General features: G+C 56.2%; 1 protein-coding gene across 3 annotated transcripts in view; it reads right to left on the bottom strand.

Annotated features, from left to right (window-relative positions):
• PC (pyruvate carboxylase) overlaps positions 1–12,880 on the bottom strand; it is a 105,623-nt gene extending 92,743 nt beyond the window's left edge. The window contains exons 1-2 of one of the 3 annotated variants that reach the window (XM_072984000.2): positions 12,770–12,880; positions 4,100–4,207 (exon numbers count right to left, since the gene is read on the bottom strand). In XM_072984000.2, coding sequence (XP_072840101.2) covers positions 4,100–4,111 — 12 coding nt within the window. In that variant the 5' untranslated portion in view covers positions 4,112–4,207; positions 12,770–12,880. Of the gene's footprint in view, positions 1–4,099; positions 4,208–4,408; positions 4,476–5,616; positions 5,636–12,769 lie in introns of those variants that run through there. The other 2 variants (XM_072984002.2, XM_078382145.1) reach the window with 2 other exon arrangements.
• Positions 12,881–14,415: the final 1,535 nt, after the last annotated feature.

Below are 14,415 nucleotides of genomic sequence, written 5' to 3'. Positions count from 1 at the left end.
AAGCACAATTGTGATAAAGCCCGTAAGGCAGGCGGCCAGGCAAAGCGCATTCCTTGGGGAAACCTGCATTAGAGAAGGCCGGCGGGAATTAGAAAGTCTTTGGCCAGCTGAGCAAAGAACCACCAAGGCGGGGGGGGGGGGGAGAGAAGGAGCACCCCACCCAACAGGCCTCCAAGGAGAGCAAGAGGACAAGAGAAAGAGACCCCCCCCCCCCGCTCTAAGCCTCTCAAAGCCTACCCCGGCTGCTCAATGCCCACTGAGTGAAACGGAGGGCCCGGATCCATTTTCACCTTTCTTGGGTGCTTTTCTGTGCGGGAGGTAAGAACAGGTAACACCCACCCCACCCAGACAGAAAGGTGGTGAGACCCCCTCCTCCCCACCGCCCTTCATCCCCCCCCCCTCAGGCCCACGAGGAAGACGAGATGGATTCCCGCCAAACGTTGGGAGGAGCTTGACCTCCGAGGAAGAGCTGGTTCGTTCAAAGGGAAGTTGGAAGGGACGTTTTTCCAAGACAGGCGGAACGACCTTCAGTCGGGGATGCTGGACAGCGGCCGATTCGGGCACCTCAGGAGAAAGCAAGATCCTCTCGGGAAAGGGCCTCCGTCATGCTGGGAAAAGGCGGGAGGCGGCAGGAAAAGAGGAAGACGCGAGACGAGGTGGGATGGACGGAGAGGCTGCAGGAACAACGGCCTTTTCTGCCCGCCGGGAAAGGCAACCTTGAGCCCCTCTTGGCTCGATGGAGAAGCCAACCCTCTTTCTAGCCAAGAAGACTTTGGCCAAGCTTGGAAAGGGGGGGGGGTGAGAGGCTTCCTCCCCCCCCCTCAACTCCCCCAAAAGGGCTGGCCACACAGCATGAAAGGGCAATTCGAGACAACCTGGCCACTTCCTATGGGTCTATTTCATTTTGGGGATGAGTGAACCCTCTGCGTTCACATCTAGAAACACACACACACACACACACACACACACACACACACACACACACACACACACACACACACACACACACACACACACACACACAGCCCACCTCTTTTTCCCCTGCTAGAAGAAGAAGCCGCTTTGGTGTGGCCTCTGCTGCCCTCTTGTGGCCTCTGAGACAAATAGCCACTGTCTGGACTTGCAGCTGTCCGTGGGGGGGGGGGGGCTGAGGGACTACGCGCCCCATCAGCCCCAGCCAGCCTGGCCAAAAGTGGGGGATGATGGGAGTGACAGTCTAGAAGCACCACAGCAGCCTAGCCTTCAAAGTCATCCTCCCTATGGCTTTAAAAACAGGAGGGGGGTGTGTGTGGGGGGGTGTCCCTCACCTCCTGCAAACCAAGACCAGTGTGTAAGGGGGGGGTTGAAGCTAAGAGCCCCCCCAGCTGGCGAGTCAAACCTCTGGAGGCACCCCTGCCCAGGAAAAGCAGCCGGGAGGGGGCCCTCACAGGGCGCCAAGGCAGGCCAGGCGTTTGATCCCTTCCAGGGCAGGAATGGTGGGAGAAAGAGGAGGTTCAAACCAGCTGTGCTTAGATAACACCTCCAGAGTTCTCTCCCCCTGCGCCCCAATGAGACACCTTAAGGGGCGTTTGGGCCCCCCAACTCTTCAGCCCCTCCTAGGAGGTTTATAGGGGTGTCCTCAGAGCAGCCCGCCAGCCCGCAAAGGGACCCCCCCTCTGCCTTCCTCCATCCATTCGGACCCTCCTTAGACCGTCCTGCTTCTTCGTCTCTCTTCCTCCCACTCGTGAGGCAAAGAGTTAAACCCTGACCTTTGGCCGCCGGGGTTTTAAAAATCGCCCACGGCCCAAAACCTGATCGGGAGAGCCGCTCCGGGCCAAGATTCCCAGATGGCTAAATGCAGGCCAAGGAGGATCGCTCACCCGATAGGAGGCTGAAACGAGATCCTTCCTCCCCCCCCCACCCCACCGGGGAAGGTTTGGCACAGCAGGGAGGTGAGGAAGACGCCTGGACCAGCAAGAGCCCACGCTGGGGCGGGTGGGGGGGGCATAGTCCCTCAAGCCCTCCCCTGGACAGCGGCAGGTGGCCGACCCTCTGGCAGACAGTGGCTATTGGCCTCAGAGGCCACAAGAGGGCAGCAGCAGGGGGGGCTGGGGAGGTTTTGGGGTGTATGGGGTGTGTAGTCCTGCCCTTCAACGTTTGGGGGTTGGCAGACCACCCGCCTTGCCAGCGAGGCAGCAGGCCATGATTTTCATACCCTTTATTTGCATGATGGATTTTGCCTGGCACAGCAGAGGGGAAACAGGAGCCAGAGTGTGACCCCACCACCCCCATGACAATGCCAGGCAGCCACCGTTCCCCAACCAGCTTCCCAGAGACGACTCCCCAGGCCTCGGCCACCCGGGCCACAAAACCCATCCTCCACACCCTTTGAGTCCGTCCTTAACACTTCAACCAACCTTGCCTCCCCAAACTACGAGGGAGCGCTCCCAAAGGCAAGCGAGAAGCAGACAAGCGCAGGGACCCCCTGCCAACCGCCGGGTCACTCCGAGGGGAATCCACGAACACCCAGCACAGCAGCCTGGTTCCCGCGAGGCCGGCCCGTCTCACCCGCCAGGAAGAGGGGAAGACGGCGGAGCCGCCCCTCGGCCCCTCTGGGGAAAAGGAACCCTCCCCTCCATGCCCACAGGTCTGGGCTATCTGCCACTTAGCAAGCCCAGGGAATCCCACTCCAGGAGAGGGGGGGGCAGTTCGCCAGGCACCCGCTCAGATTTCCAGCCGCCTCTGCAAATCTAGGCAGCCGGGCGATTATTAAAGAGTTCCCTTCTCTGAGACACACGAGACGGTCAGCTGTCGCCCGGGAGTATCCGTCCGTCTCGCCTAGAGACATTTTGCCCCGCACGGGCTGAGAAATCCCCAGCCTAAAAATTCATCTACACACAAACACACAAACACACACACAAAGTCCCCTCTTGTGAACCGCCACGCATTTGCATCACCATCTGTCAGCCTGGGGGACTTGCCGAGCAGCACCCTTTCCCCTTGTAGAATCAAAATCTGCTCGCGGCACCGTTAGCGTACAAATTAGTAAAATGCCAATGATCAAAAAGAAGAAGAGAGGAGAATTTTCCAGGAACGGGGGGGGGGAGGGGACGCTGAGGTTTTGATGATGCAAAAAGCAGAACTAAACGGAAGGCCGTGAATGTTTAATGCATTACGAGAATTTGGGAACGAGACGTCTAGCCTCTGATCAAATCGGAGACCAAAGGAGTTGCAACTTATGCTAAAAAACAGAAATATTTATAAACCTCCAAAGAGAAATTGGATGGGGGAAGATAATCTCTCTTTATAATATAAAAACACCAGCAGGAGAAAAGTTAACCCTTGTGAATATGTACGGTTCCAGAACTAACTTAGCCTCTTTTTTCCTCTAAAAGAGATGTTTGAAGAGCAGAAGGAAACCGAAGACAAGAAATGTTTTCTAGCTGGCGGGATGAGATTAGGAAAGGGGACATTTCAAGAGCCCCAACGGTTAACCCTTAAGCATCATCCACGTGTGTGACAAGCTGGAACATTAAAGCCCCAAATGACCACATCACGAGCCACCACAGAGACTGCGCCGGAGCCCGGATGAGAGAAAATGGCCCACGGGCAGAGAACCATCAAGGTTTCGGGCACAAGGAGCTCTGCCAGCTGCCCCAAAAAGGTGCCCAGTTCAATTCCCACCCACCCAGGATTAGACTCCCAAAGGGCAGCATGAAAAGCAGAATAACAAGAGATGTCCATCCTTTCCTTCCCGCTGTCCTTCCTCCATGACCCGATTCCTACGACCAGCCCAGCTTTAAAACCTGGAGCCTTCGTAAGCGTTGCCGGAGCAGGGCCATGAAGGAGAGGGCAGGCTGGAGGCGGCCTCCTTCATGGGGTCACACAGAACAACGGCAGCAGATCTACCGACCTTAAGGCAGGAGGAAAAAAATCTACTTTTTTTGGAGGGCAACCAAAGAGGCAGGAACCTCGTCCTGGCCCCTATTGAGCTCCCCCCGCAGAGCCTCCGGAGGGGATCACTATGGGGTCCCTCCCCGCCTTGCCCCATGTCTATGTGTACACGGGAGAGAGAAAGAGAAAGGGGGGGGGGGGAACGAAATCACAACCAGGCTCCTACCTTTGAGGCCATGATCCTCCTCCTCCTCCTTCAGCGCATTTGCTCCAACGGCCGGACTGCCGCTGCTCCGCACGGTCTTCAAGGTTCAAAGAAGCAAAGGCCGCCGTCCTGTGCAGAGAAGACAGGGCAGAGGTTATTGCAGGAGCCACACCAGGACGGCCACCCCCTTGCTCTGCTCCTCTGGGGCTGGGGGGGGGGGGGAAGAAGTCTCTGTGCTTCCCCAAACAGGCCCGCCAGGAGGCCGATCCCCCATCCCCAAAGAGGCGGGCCGGCCCTCGGCCAAAGGAACAGCACCCAAAGGGGCCCCACCTGCAGTCCGGCAGGGAGCCGGGTCTCTCCCACAACGGCCCGGGAACACGCCTGATCTGGCCTCGTTCTGGAAGTGAGAAAGAACGCCAGGTGTGGTAAGTCTTAGGAGGGGAGATAGACACACACACACACTCACCAGAATTGGCAGCAGCTAGAGTGGGAAGGGGCTGCCAGAGGCCCCCCCCCCCAGTTTGTTTGTTTATTTAGAACATTTTTGCCCTGTCTTTCCCCTTAGAGGAGCCCAAGGCCGCCGGTTTGTGTTAGGAAGAAGGTCCCACATCCAGGTTCAGGCACTGACCTCTTGACGGATGGACACGGTAGACTGAAACCCACCTTCAGCCCCAGCCAGCATCACTTGTGGTGGGGGATCATGGGATTTGTAGTCTAGCAAAGCCTGCTGGACCCACACCTTGCTGCCCTCTCCTCTCACCAGCCTAACAGTTCCTCCAGTCAAAAACAGAACCACTGAACCTACATCAGCATCCACTTCATATTATTTGGCTTTATTTATTTTATAGGCCTCCTTTCTCCCCCCGAAGGGGACCCAAAGTCACTCACAACCATTAAAATCATGGGAACTCTGCAAACAAAGACGGGCTGCCCAACGGCAGAACGAACAAATGCCACTTCTTCAGTGAGGGTGTCCTCCAGAATGATTTAGCCTTTAGGGGAGTCTTAAAACAGAGAGAGAGAGAGAGAGAGAGAGAGAGAGAGAGAGAGAGAGAGAGAGCAGAAGCAATGAAAAAAAAAGACACACACACAGAGAGAGAGAAACACCAGTCCATTACTTAACAAAACAGATTTCATCGTTGCTTCTCTCCAGCCGGGCGAGTTCGGAAACAAATGAGCCCTTTCAGGAGGTCTTAAGCACAAAGCAAACAAGAGCACCAAGCTATTAAAAACGAAGAATACAAACAAGCACAGAAGCTAATCAAGGGCAGAACCACCTTCAGACGGTTTGATGCAGAAAAAAAACATTTCTTTTTGTGTGTAAATAAATCTCCAGCACAGGAAAAGGGGCTGAACCTCCACCGTGAAATCAGAGCCGAGCCAGAACCAGAACCAGGCACGGGCGGGCGGGCGGGCGGGCGGGCGTGGAAGCGCACCCAGGCCCCTGGCCTCTCCGCCCAAGGCACAAAGGTCTGCCCTGCCCGGACGTTTGGGCACGGGTGCCAGGAGAGAGAAACGGGGGGGGGGGGAAATCCCACCTGCACAAACCGGTGGGCCTCTCCACCAGCCCAGCGAAGGAGGAGAATCACGCTTGCTTGCTTGCTGAATGGCTTCCTCCGGGACCCCAAACCCAGGACCTCTTCCTCCTCCCCCTCCTCCTCCTCCTTCCTGCAGGAGCCTCACCTGTGCAGAGAGGCAGGGGCCTGACGAGGCCCTCAGTGGCCCCAGCTGGTCCAGAGGAAGGGATCCGGCCCCTTAAAGCCACAGGCGAGGCTTCGGGAGCAGCAGGACCCGGCCCTCCCCAGGAGGAAAAGCCCCTTAGAAAACATCTGGATAGAAAGAAACCGCCCAGGTCTAATTGGGCCGTAGACAAGCCGACGGGTTGGCACGCCAGTCCCTCCCTCCCTTCCTCCCCCTCATCCACAACAGCCCTGCAAGGCGGGCCAGACTCAGCAGAGTGCGCAGCTAGCCAAGGTCGCCCTGGAGACTTTCTTGGTGGTTTGGAACTGGGCTGAAGAAGCCGGCGGGATGGTTCTTTCAAGGGCCTCAAGACCCTTGGGCGACCCAAGCGTCCCCCCTGCCGGGGGGGGGCTTGGGGAGTCGGTACTGCCCTCCCCCGCTGTACGTAACACCCCCACCCTCACCACGAACGAAGCCCGGGCCCTGCACAGGCCCGTTTGACGGGGCGGTGACGGGTGAACTTTTTCCTCCCAGGCCAGAGGGACCCTCCCTCCTTCCTTCCGGGGGGGGGGAGCATTTAGGGACACAAGGGGGCCGTTTCTGGAAGGACGGTCCAGTCCCATTTAAAAGGCACCGCTTAGGAACCCAAACCTGGAGAAATCACCCTCTTTTTAATCCACGGAGCCCGGATTGCAAAAGCCCCCCCCCAAGGGCGCCAACAGAGCATGAGCAGAAACCTATGATGATGGGAGGAGAGCGAGTCCACCGGGCGGGTTCCCAGAAGTCACAAGGATCCCGCTTCATCCTGGGATTTGAAAACAGGGCATGAACCCACAAGTTCACACGCACACCCTCTGGAGAAGAAGACAGGAAGGGTTGGCACAAGAGGCTGTTGTGTTTTTTTTTGTTACTGGGGCAGAGCCAGAGTTTGAAGGGAGGGGCCGGCCTGCCGCTGAGCCTGCCCTGCTGGTGTCTGGGGGGGGGGCGGCGGCGGCTGCGAAACGCACACAATCGCACACTGCCTCCTCTGTCTCCAGAAGCCTCCCGAGAGGGCCCCCTCAAACCTGTCCGGACTCGAGGCAAGGAAGCGCCACAGCCTGGCACACCGTCAAGGAGCCATCCAAGCGCATGAGATCCCTCTCCGCCCCCCGCCCCCCGCCTGCCCACACACACACACCCCCAGGCCAGAAAAGCTGCACAAAAGCCCACTGACAGCAAGGTTTCAAACGGGAAGGGGGGGGGTGTAAAACAAGAGGGGAATTCTTTGCAAGCATGTGGGAAGAAGGGACAGGGAAAGAAAAGAGCGCATACCAGGGCTGGCCTCACCGTGGCCGACGCCGGTTTGGAATGCCAAGACGCAGCTGGCTATCCTGTAGGCAGGGAGGGGGAGGGAGGGAGGGGAAAAGAAGTGCCCCTGGCACTGGCTTCGCGTTTCCGGGCCTCCCTTGGCATAGAGACAGCCCTTTAAGGAAGAACACAAAGCGAGAGAGAGAGAGAGAGATCCCTGCCCCAAGGAGCCTACAATCAGATGAAGAAAGTGGCAGGCAGGAAAGAAAGAAGAGAAGGAGATTTCACATCAGAGGCTGGAACATTTCCCTTTCCGGGGGGGGGGGGGAGAGGAGGGGGAAAGAGGCTCAGAAATCCGTAGTTAGAGTGGGCATGGGGCCATGCCACCTGGGGGGGGATACTGGGCATTATAGTACAGTAGAACCAAAACTCACAAATATCCAAGACACTCAACCTCAGTGTCCCTTCAGAGAGAAAAAAAAGTGTGTACAGTATATTATATTTGGGCAAGCAGCCCAAAAGAGAAATCTGAACAGGACACGGTGGGAAAAGGCCACACGGACATCCCGGGGGGGGGCACATTCGCCTCCCAGCCCCCTCCCCAAGCACAGTCCTGCTGGGTAACATCCAAGCACCATCCGGGTCAGCCTTCTGTTTTTAATAAAGTCCGGCCCGCCAATGGCCTCCAGGGAGCCTCTCTTGCACAAAAATCTCTTGGGGATTTTTACGCAGGGAGCAAAGCCGTGAATGCAAGCAAGCAACTAAGCAAGCAAGCGGGGGGGGGCCCTCCCAGACCCCAGGCGGCACCCCTTAATCCTCGGGGGTGGCACCTGGCCGAGCCGGAGACTTCCTGTGCCAGGCAGAGACTGGCACGCATCTCCTTGAGCCAGGCCCTTGGCACCGTTCTCTCGTCTTCCCAGCAGGCGAGGAGATTACCAACCAAGAACACAAACACGCACTCTCTGAGAGAGAAAGAAAACAGAGCCCCTGGCCGAGGGGAGGCGACATGCGAAGGCAGCCTCGGGGAAGGACCGTGTCATGCACGGAGTCCAGAAACTTTTTATAAAAGTAACGTTCCAACCTCTGGGTGTGACACACTCTTTCCTCGTCATTAAAATATATATATATATAGTTGTTCCTGTTAGTTCATTTCAATTTGGAAAGAATCTTAAAAGGTATTTTAAAAGTAACTTCTGAAGGTAACCACAAAAGGTTACTTAGTGCATTGCTTTAGAAATGTAACTTCACAGCCATTTCCTTGCTTTTTTAAAAAACAACTGATTCCAAACAGGTATGTCCCCTGTACAATGTTACTTTCAAGGACTGCTCATGCCACATACATCAGGTGAGAGGACTTTGGGGGGGGGGGGCTGCAGCCATCCAGATGTTGCTGTACTGCCCCTCCCATAATGTCTCACCACTCACTGATGGGAACTGTAGTCCTTGGCCACACATGGAGGGGTGTCCTTTGTCTTCCCCTCCAATACTAGCCCCACCCTGCCTTCCACAGACACATCCCACATGCTTTCAGACTTAACATCCATGAGGACTAGAACCTTACATGCAAGTTTTAAATTTAAAAAAAAATCCAGAAATTGAGTTGTTGAACGCTGCAACAATTTAGACACAGATGCAGAGGGGTCAAAATGCATGCATCATCTCACCTGGGTTTAGAGAGAGTTACAGCGCACCCCTAAGAGGCGTTTGCCAGTTTCATCTCTCTTTTCCCTCCCTGCAGGCACCATTTTTCTTACAAGCTGCAGCTTGTAAGCTGGGAAAGGAAGAAACCCTTTTTTTAACGGAATGGCTGCTGGGCTGGCTTACATGCAGAGACTTCAGGAAATCTGGCTGCACCAACTGTTGGCCAGGAAGTGGTGGTTCTCCTGCATTTGGACAAACTGTTCCTGATGGAACAGAGGCCAGGTGGATGCCCCCTGATTTCCACCACCACCAGTATAGGCACACACTGGAACACCTCCTTGCTTGGTTTAGAAAAGGTAGAAGGGCAAGGGGGGGGGGGAGAGGGGTCTTTGCCAAGTGTGCAAAGGGTCTGTGCAAAGAGCCTGCCAGCTCAGCCTGGCCATCAGGTCGCCGGCCAGAATCACCCAACCTAAGGGATCGTGGCAAAATCTCGTAAGCTTCCATTTTCCGTCTTGGTGCCGAGATTAACTGCAGACCCTTTCATAAAACCTCTAGCCACCTTTTCAAACTTCTGTGCTTCTTCCTCCCATAACCACTGAATAATAATAATAATAATAATAATAATAATAATAATAATAATAATAATAATAATAATAATAATAATAATAATAATAATAATAATCATCATCATCATCATCATCATCATTATTATTATTATTATTATTATTATTATTATTATTATTATTATTATTAAACCAACCGGCTTTGACAAACCCTTCTGGAGAACTCCCAAGTTGCCACATTTTTTGGGAACTGCCACGGTTCCTAACAAGACGAGGTTTCTTATAAGCCAATTCTGAATTTTCTTTAGTTCTCACAGAGCAGCCAAGCTACCCCCCCCTGCTGTCGCCGCCGCTGTTTCCAATTTCTGGGTGTGTCCCTCTTATTTTGGCATCACTAATCAAAACAACGAATGCTCCTGCGTTTCCAGCAGGCCTGTGCCATTGACCTCGCTCTGTGTATTCCTCTACTACACCCACCTCCCGTCCTTGAAGGCTAACTTGTTTGATCTCCTGTGGTCTCTTATGCACTGCAGTCCACTCCTTGTGGGCTCAGGGCGGGCAAATCTTATGAATCCTTAAAGGACCCTGTAAGACCCTGGCTTGTTTCCACTCCTGAAAAAGTCCCTTTTTAAAAATTAATCTTTAGCCCATTTAAGGATATTAATAAATAGATGGGCCAAAGTAACTGACCCAGGTTTGTCTTCAGAAGAGAGGCAGAATTCAATAATTCTATTACCATTACAGTAGGACCCCCATATCCGTGTGGTCAGTATCTACAGTTTCACTTTTCTGTGGTCTGAAAATACCAAATAAAAATATTAAAAGAAAAAAACCTAGAAATAGCTACAGATTTTCAAGATGTAGTTACCAGAAATGGCCACTAGATGGAGCAAGAGACCATGCTAAATATTCTTAAATTACTCAAAAATGTATAGCATATTCCATGGCTCCCTCGAATAGCCAGTTCTAGTAATAAATGGGGAAAATGCGTACAGTATTTCTATAATTTTTCCTCCAGTCAGCTCAAGGTTGCATACGCAGTTCTTCTCATTCCCCATGTTCTTCTTACGACAATCCAGTAAGGTAGGTCGGAGAATGTCTGCGTGGCCCAGGATTAACAATGGGTCTTGTGGCCAAGTGAGAACGTGAACATGGGGGGGGGGGGGTGTCACCTGAGCCCTAGTCCCATTTTATTAAATCCAGCTACACCCTGGCTCCATGCACATCGCCTCTCTCCGCCCAGAACTGTCCAGGTGTCTGGGGATCTCAAAGACCATCAGGTCTGACCCCTTCAAAAACAGGAAAGCCCGAGCAAAATTGTAAAGGGGGGGGGGGAGAAATCAATTGAAACACTTCCAGAGGAAGAGAGTCTGACCCCATCGCCTCAGGTGGGTCCATTCTACTCTGGACGATGGTCTACCTTCCTTTGTAAAGTTTCGGGAAAGTCTCCTCTGCTGCAATTTGAATCCAGTCCTTTCGGCTCTTCCCCCTTCAGAGCTGCTGGGCGAAAGCCTTCTCCATCTTCCGCCTGACAGCCTTTCAAATACAGTACCTGAAGACGGCGACCCCTTACCGACGGAGCCACCTGGGGGTCCAGACCTGCTTTCATCTGGAAAGCCAAGACCCCGGCTGGGGGGGGGGCTCTCCACCAAGTCCAGATTCATAAACCGGGGAAAAACTCTGGAACCACAAGCTGAAACCCCCCCCCCGGTTCGTATTGCAACCGAAGCTCTCTTTCTGAGTGAGTTTACCCGGGGCTGCCCTGGCAGGAGAGGCCAAGGAGGCAGAAACGGGCCCTGTTTCCCAACGAGCAAGGTAAACACACCGCCCGCACTCAGGGGAGGGTTTCTCTTGCGCCTCCAACCTTTGCAACAAACAGGCAAACCAAAGGGACTGCGTAGTTTGGAGTTAAAAGCAAATGCAGAAAAAGAAAACTATCAAAGAATTAAATGACTTTCCAAGATTGAAATCTTTGGGGGGGGGGAATTATTTAACTGGCAACAAAGGCTGTGATTGGAAATCTGCCTGTTTCATCCCGCCCTTCGGGATATTTCTTCACGCCTTCCGAATTTGGAGGAAACCAAAGTGGTACAAATTAGCGAAGAGGCAGCAAAGGACAACGGTAAGGATCAAGGGGCAGAACGATCTCCCTTTTCAAGGAAAGGGCGCAACGTTTTCGGGGGAGGCAGAGCATGGGGGGGGGGGGAGAGAGAGAGAGAAAAAAAAAGCCCAAACCCTGCAGGGGAATCAACTGTGCTCAAACTGCAGCAAAAATGCAACGTCTTATCAAGGTAAAGCCTTCCTTTAGCCAAGCAAAAAGCCTTTGGTGCAGGAGAAGGGGTCGATAAATAGCATAAAAACCTTTAGGGTGTGGGGAAGGTTGGCTGCATGAGAGTAAGGACGTAAGGGGAGAGTGGGTGGGTTTATGCCCCGAAGCTGAATGTTGCAAAAGAGAAAAATGATCTGGGTTCAAGAAAGGCACCCCAGGAGGGCAAAACCCGGTGGGAGGCCTTGCGCGGAGGAGGGTGGCCCACCTCACAGGGTCCTTGTGGAGAGGGAAGGCCGCCCAGAAAGGGAGCAAAGGGTGGGATTCTGGTTTTTTTTCTCCCCCAGAAGAAGTTGGAGGAGAGGGATATTAGAGGCTCCCCTCGGGTGACCCCGGAGACCCGCACGATGCGGCAGAGACGACACCCCCCCGACAAGGCCTGGGTTCAAATCCCGCTTCCGCGGCGGAGAGCTCCGGAGGGAGGCGCTCAGCCCCGTTAAATCCTCCCCCTTCCCTCCTTCCACCTGACACGTGTCTCGGAGACTCTGCTCAAGACCACTCGGGGGGGGCTGGGCGGGGGTCGGTTCACACGGTCCTCGGGGTCCTCCTGGGGCAGGAGGGGCGCCTGCCCAGTCCGGGGCGGGGGGGAGGAAGGAAGGCAGGGATGACCTCCGAAGGGCCGGCCAAGGAGGAGGAAGAGGAGGAAGAGGAGGGTGGCCGTTCCCCCTCCCCTCCCCCACCCACCGGGCTCCGGCTTGGAAAGGGTCCCGGGAGGGGGGCAACCTGGCCGGCGATTCCCCCTCCGCGCTTGTCGGTCTCGGAGACGCTTTCGGACGAGCCGCCTGGAGGAGGAGGAGGAGGAGGAGGAGGAAGAGGAGGGTCCCCACCCCTCCCCCCACGACGACGGCGTCCCCGGGAAGGGAGGGGGGAAAGGGTGGAGGGGGGGCGAGAGACGGGAAGGGGGGGTTCCTCCTCCTCCTCCAGGGGGGAGGGAAGGGGGGGCTCGCCTGCACCCCATTCCCTGAGATGGGAGGGGAGAGAGGGAGGGGGTCCGGGCGGCTCTTTCTTCTCAGCCTTCGCCCCCCCCCGGAGAGGAGGAGGAGGAGGAGGGGCTCCGGAAGGGCTAACCGGGCGAAGCAAGGCGAGGGACCTCATGGAGGAAAGGGGGGAAAGTCCGCGTGACGTCACGGGTCTCCGCGCCTGAGCCCTGCGTCGCCGTCCCCCCCCCAGACACACACATACACACACCCCTACCTGTCCGGGGACTCGCCGCCGCCGCCGCCGCCGATTCCCTCTCCCCCCCCCCCCCCGCTTGCCGGGGGCTCGTCCGTCTCCGGCCAGGCGTTCCTCCCGCTGGACCGCCGGATGGTTCGCTCGCCGACGGCCCGGCCAGGCTCCGCCTCCGCTTCCTCGACGAGCCCCCGCCCCTTCCTCCCCATTGGCCTCCGGGACTTCGCTCTGGGTGCCCATTGGCTGTCTCCGGAGACCCCCTCCGAGGCCCCGCCCACGTCCCTCCCCCCGCCTCCCTCCCGTCACTCACCCACCCGTTTCAAGCCTGGCGCCTTCAGGAGGCCCGCCCCGCCCACCCGTTGCGGACGCGCCTCCTCATTGGCCGCCTCGCCCCCACGGCCTCTTATTGCCCTCCTACTGGTTCCGAGCCGCGCCCGTCTCTCTCCGAAACGCAACAGGACCCGCCCCCGCCCGCCATCCGACGCTTTCCATTGGCTGGTTCTCTCCGTCGCTTAAAGGGACGCTCGCGCCTCTTCCGCTCGGAGGAAAGTGGGCCTGGCAGGTGGGAGGCTTATAAAGAGGGCTCCTGATTGGTCGCCTGTGACAGAAGGGGCGGAGCTTGCGCGTTCACGGAGGGGAGGAGAGGCGGGTACACGTGACTGGAGGCGCGCCTGCCGGGCCAGCTGGGGTTCCCGGTGCGCGCCCCCGTCTGTGCCGGTAAGGGAGGGGGGAGGGGGGGAGGGGGGGAGGGGGGAGGGGGGTTGTGGACTACTACAACTCCCAGCATCCCCGATCCAGCAGGGACAATAAGGGGGGGGACTACAAGCCCCAGAATCCCCCAACCAGCCTTGGGGAGGGCAGCTCCCAGAATCCCCCCACCCGATAAGGGTGACATATGAGAGGGGGGGGAAAGAGACTCTTAAACGCCGGAATCCTCCCAGCCAACAAAGCCACTGTTTGGGCCTTGCTGCAAATCCCATCATCCCCTTCCCGGTAGGGCCTCTTTTTTTTTAACCCAACGGAGGCTCTAGCCTGCCTCAGCCACCTTTGGACTACAACACCCAGAATCTTTTGTTACGGCTTTATAGTGAGGAGACACTGGGCGGGACGGCGGTGGCTGCAAGTCCCCCTTATACCCCTCCCTCCCTGTGTGGCCATCCCGCTGGGGGATTCTGGGATTTGTTGTCCCCCTCCCCGTGAAGGCAGCCCTTTCCCGCCCTTGCCTTCCTTCCTCAATGGGCGGGTGGGGGGGCTGCCCCCTTTCCTTAGGGGCCTTTCAGGTGAGCTAAAGGGGCGCCCCAGGTTGCCCCACCAGGTGGAGGAGGAAGAAGAGGAAGAAGAGAGGAGCCTCCCCCCCCCACACACACTCCACATCAGATGCCTCAGGATGATGTTGGTGATGATTTTACCCCTCTCTCCGTTCCAGGACATGATTGGGCTTATCGTGAGAAGGAAAGATTCTGTAAGGGGAAAACAGCCATTCATGCTGGGAAACGTGGAAGGCGGCGGCAGCAGCAGCAGGAGGAGAAGAGGACTGCCCATATGAGACGGACCGACTCCCTCAAGGAACCCACGACCTTTGACTTTGCAAGACCCGAGCAGGGGCTGTTAAGGACGGAGCCTTTGAGGAGCCACCCGTTCATAGGGTCACCGCCTCTTCCCAATTTGGC

This window comes from Pogona vitticeps, chromosome 15 (genome assembly GCF_051106095.1).
Source record: "Pogona vitticeps strain Pit_001003342236 chromosome 15, PviZW2.1, whole genome shotgun sequence".
Lineage (NCBI taxonomy): Eukaryota > Metazoa > Chordata > Lepidosauria > Squamata > Agamidae > Pogona > Pogona vitticeps.
The sequence above is the reverse complement of the archived record's forward strand: the minus strand, read 5'-3'. Positions and strand labels throughout refer to the sequence as shown.